This window comes from Pseudophryne corroboree, chromosome 6 (genome assembly GCF_028390025.1).
Source record: "Pseudophryne corroboree isolate aPseCor3 chromosome 6, aPseCor3.hap2, whole genome shotgun sequence".
NCBI lineage: Eukaryota > Metazoa > Chordata > Amphibia > Anura > Myobatrachidae > Pseudophryne > Pseudophryne corroboree.
Window position 1 is genome coordinate 751,260,517 of NC_086449.1, and position 19,595 is coordinate 751,280,111.

At 47.4% G+C, this 19,595-nt stretch overlaps 1 protein-coding gene across 2 annotated transcripts in view; it reads right to left on the reverse strand.

Annotated features, from left to right (window-relative positions):
- The window catches only part of MAML1 (mastermind like transcriptional coactivator 1), a 126,340-nt gene extending 106,760 nt beyond the window's left edge, over positions 1–19,580 (reverse strand). For both annotated transcript variants that reach the window (XM_063928541.1, XM_063928540.1), the window contains exon 1: positions 19,260–19,580. In XM_063928541.1, the coding sequence (XP_063784611.1) occupies positions 19,260–19,580 (321 nt within the window). The remainder of the gene's footprint in view (positions 1–19,259) is intronic.
- Between the last annotated feature and the right edge of the window lie 15 nt (positions 19,581–19,595).

The following is a 19,595-nucleotide window of genomic DNA, read 5'->3' on the forward strand; positions in this document are numbered from 1 at the left end:
GGAACAATGAGTATTGTTCTCACTCCTCTTTTCCTTAGGATTCTCAGCACCTTGGGTATGAGAGGAAGAGGAGGAAATACATAGACCGACGGGAACACCCACGGTGTCACCAGTGCGTCCACAGCTATCGCCTGAGGGTCTCTTAACCTGGCGCAATATCTCTGCAGCTTTTTGTTGAGGCGGGATGCCATCATGTCCACCTGTGGCAGTTCTCACCGACTTGCAATCTGCGTGAAGACTTCTTGATGAAGTCCCCACTCTCCCGGGTGGAGGTCGTGCTTGCTGAGGAAGTCTGCTTCCCAGTTGTCCACTCCCGGAATGTACACTGCTGACAGTGCGCTTACGTGATTCTCCGCCCAGCGAAGAATTCTGGTGGCTTCTACCATCGCCACCCTGCTCCTTGTGCCGCCTTGGCGGTTTACATGAGCCACTGCGGTGATGTTGTCTGACTGAATCAGAACCGGTTGGTCGCGAAGCAGGGACTCCGCTTGACGTATGGCGTTGTATATGGCCCTTAGTTCCAGGATGTTGATGTGAAGGCAAGTCTCCCGACTTGACCACAGCCCTTGGAAATTTCTTTCCTGTGTGACTGCCCCCCACCCTCGGAGGCTTGCATCCGTGGTCACCAGGACCCAGTCCTGAATGCCGAATCTGCGACCTTCGAGAAGGTGAGCACTCTGCAGCCACCACAGGAGAGACACCCTGGCCCTGGGGGATCGGGTGATTAACCGATGCATCTGAAGATGTGATCTGGACCACTTGTCCAGTAAGTCCCATTGGAAGGTCCTCGCATGGAACCTGCGGAAGGGAATGGCCTCGTATGATGCCACCATCCTTCCCAGGACTCGAGTGCAGTGATGCACTGACACCTGTTTTGGTTTTAATAGATTCCTGACCAGTGTCACGAGCTCCTGAGCTCTCTCTATCGGGAGAAAAACCCTTTTCTGGTCTGTGTCTAGGATCATGCCTAGGAGAGGCAGATGAGCTGTAGGAACCAACTGCGACTTTGGAATATATAGAATCCAGCCGTGTTGCCGTTACACTTCCAGAGAAAGTGATACGCTGTTCAGCAACTGTTCTCTTGATCTCGCTTTTATGAGGAGATCGTCCAAGTACGTGATAATAGTGACACCTTGCTTCCGCAGGAGCACCATCATTTCCGCCATTACCTTGGTGAATATTCTCGGGGCCGTGGAGAGACCAAACGGCAACGTCTGAAATTGGTAATGACAATCCCGTACCACAATTCTGAGGTACGCCTGATGAGGTGGATAAATGGGGACATGAAGGTATGCATCCTTTATGTCCAGAGTCACCATAAAATCTCCCCCTTTCAGGCTTGCAATGACTGCTCTTAGCGATTCCATCTTGAACTGAACCTTTTCAGCTATATGTTCAGGGATTTTAAATTCAATATGGGTCTGACCGAACCGTCTGGTTTCGGGACTACAACATGGTCGAATAATAACCCCCTCCTTGTTGAAGGAGGGGAACCTTGACCACCACCTGTTGAAGATACAATTTGTGAATTGCAGTTAACACTGTTTCCCTCTCGTGGGGGGAAGCCGGCAGGGCCGTCGGTGAGGGGGCATCTCCTCAAAGTCCAGCTTGTATCCCCGAGACACAATATCTATTGCCCAGGTATCTAACAGGGAGTGAACCCACTTGTGGCTGAACTTACGAAGGCGTGCCCCCACCGGGCCTTGCTCCGCCTGTGGAGCCCCAGTGACATGCGGTGGATTTTGTAGAGGCCGGGGAGGACTTCTGTTCCCGGGAACTAGCTGTGTTGTGCAGCTTCTTTCCTCTGCCCCCACCTCTGGCAAGAAAGGACGCACCTCGGACTTTCTTGTTTCTTTGTTCGAAAGGCTGCATTTGATAATATCGTGCTTTCCTAGGCTGTGCAGGAATATAAGGCAAAATATCAGAATTACCAGCTATAACTGTGGAGACCAGGTCCGAGAACCCTTCTCCACACAATCCTCAGCCTTCCATATGCCTCTTAAGTCGGCATCATCTGTCCATTGCATATTCTACAGGACACGTCAAGCAGAAATCGACATAGCTTCGACTCTAGGACCCAGTAGACTCATGTCTCTTTGGGTGTATATATATATATATATATATATATATATATATATATATATATATATATATATATATATATATATATATATATAATAAGAATTTACTTACCGATAATTCTATTTCTCGTAGTCCGTAGTGGATGCTGGGAACTCCGTAAGGACCATGGGGAATAGCGGCTCCGCAGGAGACTGGGCACATCTAAAGAAAGCTTTAGGATCACCTGGTGTGCACTGGCTCCTCCCCCTATGACCCTCCTCCAAGCCTCAGTTAGGATACTGTGCCCGGACGAGCGTACACAATAAGGAAGGATTTTGAATCCCGGGTAAGACTCATACCAGCCACACCAATCACACTGTACAACTTGTGATCTGAACCCAGTTAACAGCATGATAATAGAGGAGCCTCTAGAAAAGATGGCTCACTACAATAACCCAAATTTTTTGGTAACAATAATTATGTACCAGTATTGCAGACAATCCGCACTTGGGATGGGCGCCCAGCATCCACTACGGACTACGAGAAATAGAATTATCGGTAAGTAAATTCTTATTTTCTCTGACGTCCTAGTGGATGCTGGGAACTCCGTAAGGACCATGGGGATTATACCAAAGCTCCCAAACGGGCGGGAGAGTGCGGATGACTCTGCAGCACCGAATGAGAGAACTCCAGGTCCTCCTCAGCCAAGATATCAACTTTGTAGAATTTTACAAACGTATTTGCTCCTGACCAAGTAACTGCTCGGCAAAGTTGTAAAGCCGAGACCCCTCGGGCAGCTGCCCAAGATGAGCCCACCTTCCTTGTGGAGTGGGCATTTTAAGATTTTTGGCTGTGGCAGGCCTGCCACAGAATGTGCAAGCTGAATTGTACTACAAATCCAACGAGCAATCGTCTGCTTAGAAACAGGAGCACCCAGTTTTTTGGGTGCATACAGGATAAACAGCGAGTCAGATTTTCTGACTCCAGCCGTCCTGGAAACATGTATTTTCAGGGTCCTGACCACGTCAAGCAACTTGGAATCCTCCACGTCCTTAGTAGCCGCAGGTACCACAATAGGTTGGTTCATGTGAAATGCAGAAACCACCTTAGGTAGAAAATTTGAGGACGAGTCCTCAATTCTGCCCTTTCAGAATGAAATATTAAGTAAGGGCTTTTATATGATAAAGCCGCCAATTCTGACACCCGCCTGGCTGAAACCAGGGCTAACTCGTCACTTCCATGTGAGATATTTTAAGTCCACAGTGGTGAGTGGTTCAAACCAATGTGACTTTAGGAAACTCAACACAACATTGAGATCCCCAAGGTGCCACTGGAGGCACAAAAGGAGACTGTATATGCAGTACCCCTTTTACAAATGTTTGAACTTCAGGCACTGAAGCCAGTTCTTTTTGGAAGAAAATCGACAGGGCCGAAATTTGAACCTTAATGGACCCTAATTTTAGGCCCATAGACAGTCCTGTTTGCAGGAAATGGAGGAAACGACCCAGTTGAAATTCCTCTGTAGGGGCCTTCTTGGCCTCACCCCACGCAACATATTTTCGCCAAATGCGGTGATAATGTTTTGCGGTTACGTCTTTCCTGGCCTTGACCAGGGTAGGGATCTTCAGGATCCGGCGTTCAACCGCCATGCCGTCAAACGCAGCCGCGGTAAGTCTTGGAACAGACAAGGCCCTTGCTGGAGCAGGTCCTTTCTTAGAGGTAAAGGCCACGGTTCGTCCGTGAGCATCTCTTGAAGTTCCGGATACCAAGTCCCTCTTGGCCAATCCGGAACCACGAGTATAGTTCTTACTCCTCTCCTTCTTATGATTCTCAGTACTTTTGGTATGAGGGGCAGAGGAGGGAACACATACACTGACTGGTACACCCACGGTGTTACCAGAGCGTCCACCGCTATTGCCTGAGGGTCCCTTGACCTGGCGCAATATCTGTCTAGTTTTTTGTTTAGACGGGACGCCATTATGTCCACCTTTTGTTTTTCCCAACGGTTTACAATCAGGTGGAAGACTTCTGGGTGAAGTCCCCACTCTCCCGGGTGAAGGTCGTGTCTGCTGAGGAAGTCTGCTTCCCAGTTGTCCACTCCCGGAATGAACACTGCTGACAGTGCTATCACATGATTTTCCGCCCAGCGAAAATCCTTGCAGCTTCTGCCATTGCCCTCCTGCTTCTCGTGCCGCCCTGTCTGTTTACGTGGGCGACTGACGTGATGTTGTCCGATTGGATCAATACCGCCTGACCCTGAAGCAGGGGTTTCGCTTGACTTAGGGCATTGTAAATGGCTCTTAGTTCCAGAATGTTTATATGAAGAGATGTCTCCAGGCTTGACCATAAGCCCTGGAAATTCCTTCCCTGTGTGACTGCTCCCCAGCCTCGCAGGCTGGCATCCGTGGCCACCAGGACCCAGTCCCGAATGCCGAATCTGCGGCCCTCTAGAAGATGAGCACTCTGCAACCACCACAGGAGGGATACCCTTGTCCCTGGTGACAGGGTTATCCGCTGAAGCATCTGAAGATGCGACCCGGACCATTTGTCCAGAAGGTTCCACTGTGCGTGGAAGCTGCCGAATGGGATTGCTTCGTAGGAAGCCACCATTTTTACCCAGAACCCTTGTGCATTGATGCACTGAGACTTGGTTCGGTTTTAGGAGGTTCCTGACTAGCTCGGATAACTCCCTGGCTTTCTCCTCCGGGAGAAGCACCTTCTTTCTGGACTATGTCCAGAATCATCCCTAGGAACAGAAGACAAGTCGTCGGAACCAGCTGTGATTTTGGAATATTGAAAATCCAATCGTGCTGCCGCAACACTACCTGATATAGTGCTACACCGATCTCCAACTGTTCCCTGGATCTTACCCTTATCAGGGAATCGTCCAAGTAAAGGATAACTAAAATTCCCTTCCTTCGAAGGAATATCATCATTTCGGTCATTACTTCAGTAAAGACCCGGGGTGCCGTGGACCATCCCCTACGGCAGCGTCCGAACTGATACAGTTCTGTACCATAACCTGAAATACCCTTGGTGAGAAGGGTAAATTTTGACATGAAGGTAAGCCTCCTTGATGTCCCGAGACATCATGTAGTCCCCTTCTTCCAGGTTTGCAATCACTGCTCTGAGTGACTCAATTTTGAATTTGAACCTCTGTATGCAAGTGTTCAAAGATTTTAGATTTTAGATTTTAAAATCGGTCTCACCGAGCCGTCTGGCTTCGGTACCACAATAGTGTGGAATAATACCCCGTTCCCTGTTGCAGGAGGGGTACCTTGATTATCACCTGCTGGGAATACAGCTTGTGAATGGCTTCCAAAACTGCCTCCCTGTCAACGGGAGACGTCGGTAAAACAGACTTTTGGAAACGGCGAGGGGAATACGTCTCGAATTCCAATTTGTACCCCTGAAATATTATCTGAAGGATCCAGGGGTCTACTTGCGAGTGAGCCCACTGCGCACTGAAATTCATTGAGAACGGGACCCCACCGTGCCTGAAATTGTAAAGCCCTAGCGTCATACTGAGGGCTTGGCAGCGGCGGAAAAGGGTTTCTGTTCCTTGGAACTGGCTGATCTCTGCAGCCATTTTCCTCTCCCTCTGTCACGAGCAGAAAAGAGGAACCCTTTTGTCCGCCTGCCAACCAGGACTGCGCCTGATAATACGGCGTCTTATTTTGAGAGGCGACCTGGGGTACATCCCCTCTTTTAAGGCAATACTTCCAAATGCCGTTTGGAATCCGCATCACCTGACCACTTTACTGGAATAATTGGACAACGCACTTATACTTGATGCCAGTCGGCAAATATTCCGCTGTGCATCCTGCATATATAGAAATGCATCTTTTAATTGCTCTATAGGCAATAATATACTGTCCTTATCTAGGATATCATATTTCCAGTCAGGGAATCCGACCACGCCAACCCAGCACTGCACATCCAGGCTGAGGCGATTGCTGGTCGCAGTATAACACCAGTATGTGTGTAAATACATTTTAGGATACGCTCCTGCTTTCTATCAGCAGGATCCTTAAGGGCGGCCATCTCAGGAGAGGGTAAAGCCCTTGTTTTTACAAGCGTGTGAGCGCTTTATCCACCCTAGGGGGTGTTTCCCAACGCACCCTAACCTCTGGCGGGAAAAGGTATACTGCCAATAACTTTTTAGAAAATATCAATTGTTATCGGGGGGAAACCCACGCATCATCACACACCTCATTTTATTTCTCAGATTCAGGAAAACTACAGGAAGTTTTTCCTCACCAAACATAATACCCCTTTTTTTTGGTGGTATTCATATTATCAGAAAAGTGCAAACTTTTTCCATTGCCTCAACCATGCAATGTGTGGCCCTATTGGAAATCACGGTTGTCTCTTCACCGTCGACACAGGAGTCAGTACCCCTGTCGGCGTCTGTATCTGAGGTAACGGGCGCTTTAGGGCCCCTGTATGAGACGTCTGGACATGCACAAGCTGAGTAGCCGGCTGTCTCATGTCAACCACTGTCTTTTACACAAAGCTGACACTGTCACGCAATTTCAACAGTACATCCACTCAGGTGTCGACCCCCTAGGGGGTGACAACACTATTTCAGACACTCTACTCCGTCTCCTCATCATTTTTCTCCTCATACATGTCGACACCAACGTACCGACACACAGCACACACACAGGGAATGCTCTGATAGAGGACAGGACCCCACTAGCCCTTTGGGGAGACAGAGGGAGAGTTTGCCAGCACACACCAGAGCGCTATATATATACAGGGATAACCTTATATAAGTGTTTTTCCCTTTATAGCTGCTGTATTGTTATATACTGCGCCTAATTTGTGCCCCCCTCTCTTTTTTAACCCCTTTCTGTAGTGTAGTGACTGCAGGGGAGAGCCAGGGAGCTTCCCTCCAACTGAGCTGTGAGGGAAAATGGCGCCAGTGTGCTGAGGAGATAAGGACGCCGAGAAAGGGGCGGAGCCTATCATCCTTTTTCTGTATGTTTTGGCAGGGGTTAAATGCATCCATATAGCCCAGGAGTTATATGTGATGCATTTATTTTAGCCATATAAGGTTTTTTTATCGATTTATTGCGTCTCAGGGCGCTGCCCCCCCCAGCGCCCTGCACCCTCAGTGACCGGAGTGTGAAGTGTGCTGAGAGCAATGGCGCACAGCTGCGGTGCTGTGCGCTACCTTATCTGAAGACAGGATCGTCTTCTGCCGCCGATTTTTCCGGACCTCTTCGCTCTTCTGGCTCTGTAAGGGGGACGGCGGCGCGGCTCCGGTGACCCATCCAGGCTGAACCTGTGATCGTCCCTCTGGAGCTAATGTCCAGTAGCCTAAGAAGCCCAATCCACTCTGCACGCAGGTGAGTTCGCTTCTTCTCCCCTTAGTCCCTCGATGCAGTGAGCCTGTTGCCAGCAGGTCTCACTGAAAATAATAAACCTAAACTAAAACTTTCACAAAGAGCTCAGGAGAGCCCCTAGTGTGCACCCTTCTCGTCGGGCACAGAAATCTAACTGAGGCTTGGAGGAGGGTCATAGGGGGAGGAGCCAGTGCACACCAGGTGATCCTAAAGCTTTCTTTAGATGTGCCCAGTCTCCTGCGGAGCCGCTATTCCCCATGGTCCTTACGGAGTTCCCAGCATCCACTAGGACGTCAGAGAAATATATATATTTTATACATACATTCGAGGGTCTCAATCTCTGCTGATAAGGTACCTGTCCACGCTGCCACAGCGCTATAACCCATGCCGACACAATCGCCGGTCTGAGTAGTGTACCAGAATGTGCACGCTATCTGCAGGATCCCTGAGAATAGCTGTTACGTCAGGGCTACCTTTTGGGCAAACGTGACACCCTAGGGGAAGATTCCCATCGTATCCTGGCCCTAGTGGGGAAAGGATACTCCCTGAGAATTCTTTGTGGGAAACTGCAGTCTCTTGTCTGGAGATTCCAGCTCTTTTTCATCATGAGAGGAGGGAAATTTACGTCAGCTTTCTTCCCCTTAAACAAGTGTACCCTTGTGTCAGGGACAGATGAGTCATCAGTGATATGCAAATCATCTTTTATTACAATAATCATATATTGAATACTTTTCTGCCATTTTGGCTGTAACTTTGCATTATCGTAGTCGACACTGGAGTCAGACTCCGTGTCGATATCAGTGTTTATTATTTTGGATAGTGATCATTGAGAGACTCTGAAGGTCTCTGCGACATAGGGACAGACATGGGTAGATTCCCTGTCTGTTCTCTAATCTTTTGTGCAATAAATTTACCTTAGCACTTAATTAAACATATCCAAACAGGTGTCGGCGTTGTCGACGGAGACACCCTCTCACACACATATTTGCTCCATCTCCTCCTTGGGGGAGCCTTTTACCTCAGACATGTCGACACACACGTACCGACACACCACACACTCAGGGAATGCTCATCTGAAGACAATTCCCCCATAAGGCCCTTTGGAGAGACAGAGAGAGAGTATGCCAGCACACACCCCAGCGCTATTAACCCAGGAATAACACAGTAACTTAATGTTAACCCAGTAGCTGCTGTTTATATTGATTTTTGCGCCTAATTATGTGCCCCCCCTCTCTTTTTACCCTCTTCTACCGTGTATCTGCAGGGGAGAGCCTGGGGAGCTTCCTCTCAGCGGAGCTGTGGAGAAAAAATGGCGCTGGTGAGTGCTGAGGAAGAAGCCCCGCCCCCTCAGCGGCGGGCTTCTGTCCCGCGTTTCTGTATAATATAATGGCCGGGGCTCATGCATATATACAGTGCCCAACTGTATAAATGCCCACTTTTGCCAAGAGGTCCTAATTGCTGCCCAGGGCGCCCCCCCCCCCCCCCTGCGCCCTGCACCCTACAGTGACCGGAGTATGTGGGTGTAGTGTGGGAGCAATGGCGCACAGCTGCAGTGCTGTGCGCTACCTTAGTTTGAAGACTGGAGTCTTCTGCCGCCGATTTCAAAGTCTTCTTGCTTCTTATGCTCACCCGGCTTCTGTCTTCCGGCTCTGCGAGGGGGACGGCGGCGCGGCTCCGGGATCGGACGACAAAGGGTGAGATCCTGTGTACGATCCCTCTGGAGCTAATGGTGTCCAGTAGCCTAAGAAGCAGGACCTATCTTCAGAGAGTAGGGCTGCTTCTCTCCCCAGTCCCACGATGCAGGGAGTCTGTTGCCAGCAGATCTCCCTGAAAATAAAAAAACCTAACAAAATACTTTCTTATAGCAAGCTCAGGAGAGCTCACTAAGTAGCACCCAGCTCGTCCGGGCACAGATTCAAACTGAGGTCTGGAGGAGGGACACAGAGGGAGGAGCCAGAACACACCAGAATCCAAATTCTTTCTTAGAGTGCCCTGTCTCCTGCGGAGCCCGTCTATTCCCCATGGTCCTTAGAGTCCCCAGCATCCACTAGGACGTTAGAGAAATCAGTGATAAGTGCAAGGTGATAACACACCAGCCAATCAGCTCCTAACTGTCTTTTTTTCAAATCCGTAATGATTGGCTGGTGTGTTATCACCTTGCGCTTATCACTTCTCAAGGTTTATACATCTGCCCCAATGTCTGTAAAATTGCTCAGTGTGTACACTCAATATCGTTTGTCAAGGAGTTAAAGGGAAATCGCTCACCTTCTAAATAGTTCATCTTTCAAGTCTTCTCTTGTGTATGGGCCTTAACCCTCCCCGCAGCCTAACCCCCCCCCCCAATACTTAAATTCGGGATGTCGGATGTTGCGATTCCATCGGCTGTGTTCTAAGCAGTGTCGGTATTCCAGCGCCAGTCTTCTATCCGCAGGCATTCTGAGCGTCGGGATGCTAACTATATCCAGAGGCATGCATTCGATGTGTTTATTCATTTACCCAGAGCGTGTGTGAATACATTACAAAAAACAAATAAAAGCTTTGCAATCAGATCCTTGACGTTTGTGGCTGCAGATCAGCTCTGGCAAACCCCCCCCCCCCCCCCACACACACTATTATTTATACAGTGCACACACACTCCGCAGCACTTTACAGAGAAGATTTGGACATTCACATCAGACCCTGCACCAGTGGAGCTTACAATCTATAGTCCCTACTTCATGTACATGCCCACACATTCATGCTAGTGTTAGGGTGTGTACACACGGTGAGATCCTTGCTATGCCTGATTTTCACTTGCGATTTCCCTTGAACTCCCCCAGAGCCCAGATAGCACAGATTTTGACTAACTTTTCTTGAGATATGGACTATGGGGTCAATTCAATTCGGCAACTTATGAATAGCGCCGGGAATTAGCTCCCGACGCTATTCAATTCAGCTCCAGTTAAGTCGGCGATGTCCCGTTCTCGCCGACTAAACAGGTTGAATTGTCGGGAGAACGGGCATTCTCCGACTTAACTCCCCGGCGCGAGGCTGATTCCCGACAGAATCAGCCTCGCGCCGGCCGCGAGGCAGCACTTTTGTCGGGTTTCTTCTCTCATCCCCCGGGGATGAGAGAAGAATTCCCGACAATTGCGGGTAACTAGCGACTGAATTGAATAGCGTCGGGAGCTAATTCCCGGCGCTATTCATAAGTTGACGAATTGAATTGACCCCTATGTGTGCTTACAATTTTGGCTTATGTGAGATTTTGGCTTATGTGAGATGTCATTGACATGTGAGATGCACTAGATAGTACACCGATCTACCAAGGATTGACTTGCCTGCACAGTCTATCTTTTCTTGCGATGCCGACCTGGCGGGACCGCGCATTGGGATCGCAAGGTGACTTTCACCTTGCGATCTGCACTAACTTTTCTTGCGATTTTGACTATATAGTCAAAATCTAAAGAAAATATCACACCGTGTGTACACACCCTAATTACCGTGTGTACACACCCTAATACCCCTTTCACATCGCACTAAAAACCCGGTATCGACACGGCATATTGCCGTGTCGAAACGGGTCCGTGTGCGATGTGAAAGGTCCTTTGGTGAATTAGCGGGTCGTCTGACCCGGTAATTCAATCCGGTAAAAAAGAAGGGTTATTACCGGGTTTATTACCGGGTCAGGCGCAGTGTGAATGGGAGCCGTTCCGATGCGACACGGCTCCCATTCACAGTATAGGCAGAGGCGGCGCGTGAGATGTGCTCATCTCCCGGCGCCGCCTCCACCCCCGCTGCTGCTGCGTCCTCCGCTGCTATGGCAACCGACCCGGTATATTGCCGGGTCGGAAAGCCAGCAACGGAGCGCAAATGCCGGATCCCACCCGGTAAGTACACGTTTTTCTTACCGGGTAGGATCCGGCATTTGCGATGTGAAAGCAGCATAAGTTTTGTTCTGAACCAATTAACCTACCAGTATATTTTTGGATTGTGCAAGGAAACTGGAGTACACAGAGGAAACCTACGCAAGCAAGGAGGGAATATACAAACGCCACAGTTAGGGCCATGGTGGGAATCAAATCCATGACCTCAGTGCTGTGAGGCACAAAATAAGTTGTTTTTTTAAGGTATATATTTTATTTATTTGAAGTTTAGTTTAGTACAGAGATGAAGCGAGTCCGCACAACAAATGCAATATTAACATGTGGGTGCCAGGAGGAAGGATGGATAAACAAATACTGCTGATCTTTCCCTTTTGGTCCCATGCGTGGCTGTACCTTTAACAGCAAAGCTGAGCAGTGGAGAATGAATGATTACATGGAGCTGTGGAATGCGTACTGGGCTTGTGCCTAGTGCAGTAAGGGGTTGATATAAGGACACAAGGCAACTTTAGAAACCTATCCTTTCTCCTGATGATGACACACATTGGAGAGGGCTGTGCAGACTAGGCAGGCAAGCAATGGCAGCGAACACGCAACACACCAGCAAGCAGAATGTTAAAAGCGGCAGCCATCGCAGATGCTTGGGGGTTTGGTGCTTGTCAGATCCTATTAAATGGTGAATTTTAGAGATATAGGGGGGTTATACTGTATACAATTAAGAGGCACTGAAGAAGCCCTTAATTATTCCGAACTCTATTTTGTGGAAAGGAAAATGACAGATTCTCTTTTCTCTTAAGATTGCTATCAGACCCAAAAAGGGTAAAGAAAGCCTATTCTGAACACCCAACTACTGTAATTACCGACGGCATGGGAGGGCTGTAATACGGACAGTGTGCAGCACGGAGGGGGCAACCATTTCCAATTCATCTGCGCCTGGTATTTGTCGCTCTCATAGTAAGGTTCAGAACAAGCAAGAACCACTGATACTCTGTGCAGCCAGTCGCAGGTAGCACAAAACCAAGCACCTTTAAAATGACAGACGGAGTCTGAAGTTCCTTTCCCGCTGCCTAGATCATCAGTATGTATCCTCACGTCGTCTTGCCACAGGAATAACCCAGAGACATCATTTAGAAAACATCAAATGATATTAAATCCAAAAGGAACACGGTGTTCCTTAGAACAGACCCTGCCAGACCTCATACCATGAAGATCCCTCTGTGTGATGGAGAATTCCGATGCTTGCAGTTTGCAGGGAAGGTCCATGAACGAAAGAATAATTTTGTGAGCACAGGTGGCTCAGTCAGTACAGACTTTAGACCAAGTTATTTCAGGGATAGTCAGAACTAAATGCCAGACACAAACCACCAGATCAACTACAGGCAGCCACATCTGCACTGTCCTACAGCGGCCACGATGCTCTAGAGCACTGCGCTAGACTCCGCCAACATCTGGCCCGTGTGATCTCCTCGTCATGCACATGTTAAAAAAAAAACACCCTAACAAGTGTGAATCAGATGACCTGTCAGAACAGTAATAATCAAATTTTGATTTGTTAATGAAGGCCAACAGCAATTTGATCTGGTTGGGCCACGATACACATCTGCACATATAAGCCAGTGACAGTAGCCCCCTACATTAAAAATTTTCAAAAACACCTTTATGGTATACATGGTGGATGAAGCAAGAAGCCTGCCATTAGAGTCTCTTTGGAAATGACATGCCCCATACTCATTAAAGAGCAGGACATTCTATGCACAGGCCTTTCTGTGGGGCTTCTCTCCGCAATAGCCTTACAAGAGGATTTCCTGTTGTACAGGAAGTCAGGAGTGCATCAGATGAGGTCACCCCTCATGGAATACAGCAGGTTCACTATCTTCTGTTCAGACCAGATGTAAAAATGAAAGAATTTTCGAAAAGGCATTAAAGGGAAGGGAGGTGCAGTTTGGTACTCTTGTAGAATAGACTTGGGTTAAAAATGAACAAGGGGTAAAGAGAAGATGAAAAGGTCACCCCCATTGTATTAGTAACAGAGTTGCATGCTCCCCTGGATATAAGACATTATGGCATGGCTTTCTGTTATGTGAACACCAGCACTGCATTAATGACACATCCATATGGTGGACCACCAAACAGTACCACAAACCTAAACCAGATGCTCAATTACCCACCTACAAGAATCAATCAAAACAGATTTTAGAGCCGCCAGAGAAAAGGAAGCTATTGGCGGACAGCGGCGAGAAAGCCTTTACAGCATACGGGTGATGAAAGGGTTAATGCTACCATAGAAGCCTTCCCAAGTGCTTCTACTACTGGTACAGATGTCTCCCTTACAGGTATTTTACTAAACATCTCAGCTTCTAAAAACCCGCACTTTAGTAAATATACCCCTTAACACTAATAAACATTAGCACAGGTGAATGCTATACACCGACATGCTGCTTGGAATTAACTCTTTTGCCGCCACATTAAATAAAATAAAGCTCAACTCACTACTGAGGACATTTCTGAATAATGAGCAGAGAACACCACAAAATGCTTTAGTCTTTGCATGCAGATTTTTTAGGGGGTGGGCGGTGGATTTCATTGATTTTGGGCGTCCAAATGCACCAGGTATAGACGTGTTTGGGCGGATATCTGCTCGCCACCTCAGCAGGGCGCCGGCTACAATAATGGCCCCCCGCAGCACTTGCGCACATTGGCAAAACAATTGAATAATCGCTCGTGAGGGGCCCGAAAAACAACTGAATACCCCCCCTTAAAGAGTTCACATCCGTGGTACTCTAACGCAGTGTCAGTGTGGCATTGTTCTGAGACACAAGGCAGATTCTAAGATAATAGAATATACTGCGTATCTTACATTCAGGGGGACAGGATAAGATCTGAGGATTGGACTCACAGATTGCACACCCATGGCCTAGAGCACAGCAAAGGCTGCTAATTGCGACAGTAATAAACATCTCAAACAATGCAGCTTTATTAATTCATTAAGAGCAAGTCTACAAACTCTCTCATGACCAATATTCAGCAAGGAAAGGCTCCTACCAAATCACAGCGCTTCATTCTCAAACACTGCTTAACCAGCAACAAGCAAGGCTGGACAACTGCATGACAACTGAAAAACACCCCAACAGTCGGAGAAACAGCATCTTTTTCCCCACGAGACAGACATCTGAAGACCAGCTCTATCCTCAGTACCCTCGCCAGGAACCATGACAATCAGCCCTAGCCCCTATCTCACACACACAGCGCCTACTACGGCTATAGTAAATAGTGCTCATTACTCCACTTAACAGCTACTCTTGCCAGAAACTATGTTGAAATCAAAACAAAAGTGTCCATAGTAATATCATTCAGCAAAGGCGAACAGTGTTGAAAGAGAGATGCTAAGAAGGTGCTGGTGTGGAAGCACTTTTTGGAGTGGTGCAGGCTGCTGTATAATGTTATGGGCACAACGATCAGTTTAATCAGGTCCCAGGAATTTGTAACTAGGGCACTGGCCATTAAAGAAACAGTTTGGGGCATTGGCTGATTTCACAGTGTGTTGAGAACAGGCTGGGTATATTATGCTGGCCATATGAGCTGTAGGATTTAGAATAGTAACCTACCAGTAAGTTTTGGGAATGTGGGAGGAAACTGGAACACCCATGCAAACACGGGGGAGAACATACAAACCCCACACAGATCGTACCTTGGCCAGGAATTGAACTCAAAACCACAGAGCTATAAGGTAGTAGTGCGCACCACCACAACACTGTGAGGAGGGGACTCTGTACAGACCGGAAAAATTGGGCAACGTTTAAGTATAGATACCTTTGCCAACAGTTATCATAGATCAATGTTATCATCATGAGGACACCGTCCCCTTGTCTACAAATGAACAGTGTAACCTGTATTTTTTTTTTTTTTTTTTTTTTAAGTGTATAAATTGTACCTCTAGCTACTCATAATTGGAATGTGTTCATATAGGAACTAGTACTAACAAGGTCTACCAAAATCACACAGAGTATTGGTTGGATTAAGCATCAGGGAAATCATGACAGTAAAATTTCTGACCACACAAACTCCCGGTGACTCAAATGGGAGTTTCCATGCTGATGAACCAAATCAGCTTCAGATTTAAAGCAACAATCGCACTAGTGACCTTTTCTCTCGTTGTCGGGGCAGCACAGGAAAGGGTTACTTTTCCCTTTACCGCGTCAGCGGTTGTAAAGAAGGCGAGGCTCCCACTATCCAGGAGAAACTTCCATACATGCATGGTATGAGTATAAACATACACCACTTCCTCTTCGGGTGTACATGTAAGCCTTTCAGGCAACACAATAAGGTTATACTAAAGATGCACAAAATCCGCCTATTAAATGATGAAGATACACACGACCAATGATCGTGGTGTAGATTTACAGAGGGGAGGGGTCAGTGTGAAAGCGAGGTTTACAGACCAGAGCTGTCTAGCAACTTACTGCCAGCATTGCAAGGCGCTTGTTAACTTCACAGGAGATGGTTGAGATGAGTTACATGTCTGGCTGTAGCTGAAAAGCTCGCTAACGAGGGCAGACAGACCTCTGCTTCGCTGCCAAGTTCTGGCTGTGCCAACCCAATGCATACAAACCTCATGGCTTTACAGCTGACAGCCACTCAAAAAGAAGTCTACTCGGGAACATTTATCACACACCAGGGCTAACATACAAACAGGAATGCAGGCCTGGTCTAGACGCCAAGTTAGTCTGAAACAAACTGGAATGGGGCATAACTAATATTTGATCCAGTCCAATGCCAATGTGGAGGGGGGAAAAAGCCAGGGATAACTCAAAGGATAAGAAATACAGGTCTTATGATTCCGGGGGATATGTATCAAAGGGGGGATTCAGTCAGTATTGCTGGATTGAGTACCCGAAGCTATTCAATTGGCGGAGGGGGGTGTCTGTATCCGGAGGATGCAGATTCAGAGACTCAGTCGCACATAAAAGATATAAGTGTCATATCATATTTAACATCCTGGTCACAACTAAGGGTGGATGACAGCAATCGAGGAGATGGTCAGGGTGATTTCCTTTCGCCTCGCACCATGCCATATTTCCGGTACACACTACACAGTTTAATTAATGATGTAACAACTTCTCTTTCCATCCTTCATTACAATGCAATGATCCGCATACCATATCATCTGATTAGCCGCGCAGCACGGGCGAGCAAACGACGCCGCATGCGACCCGCGGAAGCGCATAATTCCTGCAGACATACTAGGCGATATGCACGATTGGTTGTTCCGATTCAGAGCGATGCTCTCAAAATGCCTTCTAAACGGCGACATCGCTACTGCATCGATTCTATTACTACTATAGGGTTGCCAAATAAAATTAGCCATGTTAGGCTTCCGCAGATAACAATGTACGCCGTCGCCCATCGTGACCAAACATTGCTCCGAAATATGCCCAAAAGATCAGCTACAAATAATCAACTGGATTGATTTTACTATAAACACATGACCTATTTCACTGCCCCACACCTTAGCCATGGAAAATGTATCACACAAATCAAGTCTTAGCTTTCACAGGGATCTTATTTTAGTGCCTGTAGTAACATTAATATTCCAATTAATTATAATCATTACTTCAGAATGGTTTCAGGATACAGCCACACACAAAACAGCAGTAAGAGAAATACTGTACTGATCAGACAAGTGTTATGAATACCCATTCTAGCAACAAGGAACCCACTTATCAAGCCTTGGAGAGTGATAATTAGCCCGGAGATACAGTACCAGCCAATCAGCTCCTAACTGTCATGCTACAGGCTGTGTTTAAAAAAATGACAGTTAGTAATGGGTTGGCTGGTGCTTTATCACTGTGCCATTTATCACTCTCCAAAACTTGATAAATCTGGGCCCAAGGATATATTCGTGTGTGTAAATAACACGCATGCTGGTGGGTACAAATCTGAACTGCACTTAAATCACCTTAGCTTCGGGAAGAGCATAAATATTGGAAGCACCCTTAAAAAAAAAGAAAAAAAAAGGGCTTCAAATAAAGACTTCAGGGTATTTTGTAATGATATATGAAATAATTAACCTTTATATTAAGTGACCAATACATTGGTGTGCAATAGGCCGATAACCTGGCCAGACAGTAGTTGCGCTCTCCTTCACTGGAGTACCCCCATTGTGCAACATCCGACAGTGTGCATGAATCATGCACTGTGCTCGCTATCTGACACACCATGACTGGTTTAACCCGTCAGGAGCAAGACAATGACGGACACCAAATTAATGTAACCGTCACATTTCCTCATAGGGAGCTACAAAGTCCTGACTCAAGGCCAGTACAGTCACATAAAATGTCAGCGATTCACTCTGAAAACGCTATGAATGAGAGGAGTCTGTTTGATGCTCTCAAACCCCCCCCACCACCCCAAAAAAATATTTTTTTTACAGTTACGGAGTTTTGTTGCAGCACATTTTCAGGAAGCTCAGTTGTGCTACAACACGCAGCGCGGCTTAATCAATAGTGCCTGAATATCGCTACGTAAGAGTATACTGTGCAAACAGAATTTACGTAACAAACGGTCTGTCTATGGAGGAAATAGAATCAGAGAGGCCATCCTCTAGCCATGCTGGACAATTATTGAATCCCCATAATATACAAACAGGCAAAGTGCTACAAGTGGTTAGACAAGTCCCAGGCAGGAAAAAAATGTATCTATAAACCAAGCAGCAGTGGTGACTGTTGGTCCATAATGACCGAACAAAATATTTAGTACTGTCATAGTAACCACATTAAACCAAGCAAAGGGCTGTTGACAATGAATTAACCATTAATACGGGCAACAAAGGCAAGCTACTCCCCTAAATAACAAACACTGGCATCACTCAGTGACTGCAGCGAAAATAGCCCTGAGCATCTGGGTGACCAAAATAAGAGTGAAGGGGAGTTTCAGAAGTTTCCCAACCTAAGCGGTGACGCTCAGATCCCCAAACAGGACGCCCCAAAACCTCAATATCTGACTTTACTTTTTTTTTTTTAAGCCCAGACTTTGCCAATCAGTGTCTGTTGCATCGGCTCTCTCCAGGTTTCCCAGTAAGGGCCAGAGCACGGGGTGCTAGGTACCAGCTGAGGTGCCTACAGGCTCCTGGTGCCCTGACATGCAATGTCTCTGCACCATCATAATTACACAGGCTCTCGCTCTATATTTATATTCACAAATAGACCTGTAGTCACATAAGCAACCACAACAGTGCATATTGCAATATATATATATATATATATATATATATATATATATATATATATATATATATATATATATGTGGAAGAAGGCGGCACTCGGAGACTTTCACAAATGCAAATAAGTGCTTTAATGTGGGTCACTTATTTGCATTTGTGAAAGTCTCCGAGTGCCGCCTTCTTCCACCTATACATTGAGCTATTGCTGTTTAAGGAGGGCACCGGATACCCTGTGGGGACGAGGAGTGCCAGACCAATTCTTGGATAGATATAGATATAGATATATATATATATATATATATATATACACACACACACACATACACTTACCTTACTATCCCTTTAAACCGGGACACTCATGAATGACAGGTTCTGTGGCTTCAATTTTGCATTTCACCTGGTTGTAAGCAGCCACAGAACCTGTGTATTCCATAAACGTCCCGGTTTAAAGGGCTACTATGGTTAAAAATAAATATATACTGTACATACACACACGTACACTTATTAACAGTAGCTGATAGTATTGCCTTAAAGCAGAAAGCAACAGTGATTAACAAGTGGCAGTTGGGGAACTACAAGTCCAAGCAAGCCCTGTCAGCTAGAATGGCATCCTGGGACCTGTAGTGCCACAGCCAGGCTACCTGCAGCCAGCAGCAGGCTCAGACACCTGGGACCCCAGTCAGGGCAGACGGTGGCCACTACCACCTCCACCGGGGGGTGACGCCAGGCAGCCAATACTCCTTGCACAACAAAGGGCATCTTACCGCGATGAGGGTGCTGTTCCGGCACTGCTCCCCGTTGCTGGCGCCGTCTCCCGGCTCCATTGTGCCGCTGGCCGGGTTGGCGCCGCTGCTGCTGCTGGCAGGGGGCGGCTGCGGCTGCCTCTGCTTGCCGGCACGCTTGGCCTTGGCCTGCAGGCAGCGCTGGTGCAGCTGGTAGGTGTGCTGCCGCTCTATCTCCAGTCTCTCTCCGGCCACCGCGTCGTAGCGGGACTCGCAGTTGCCGTGGTGCCGCCGGCACAGCTCTATCCGCCGGCGGAGGCGCTCCATCACTGCGCTGTGCCGGGGGACCACAAAGTCCGCCATCTGGGGAGTGTGAGC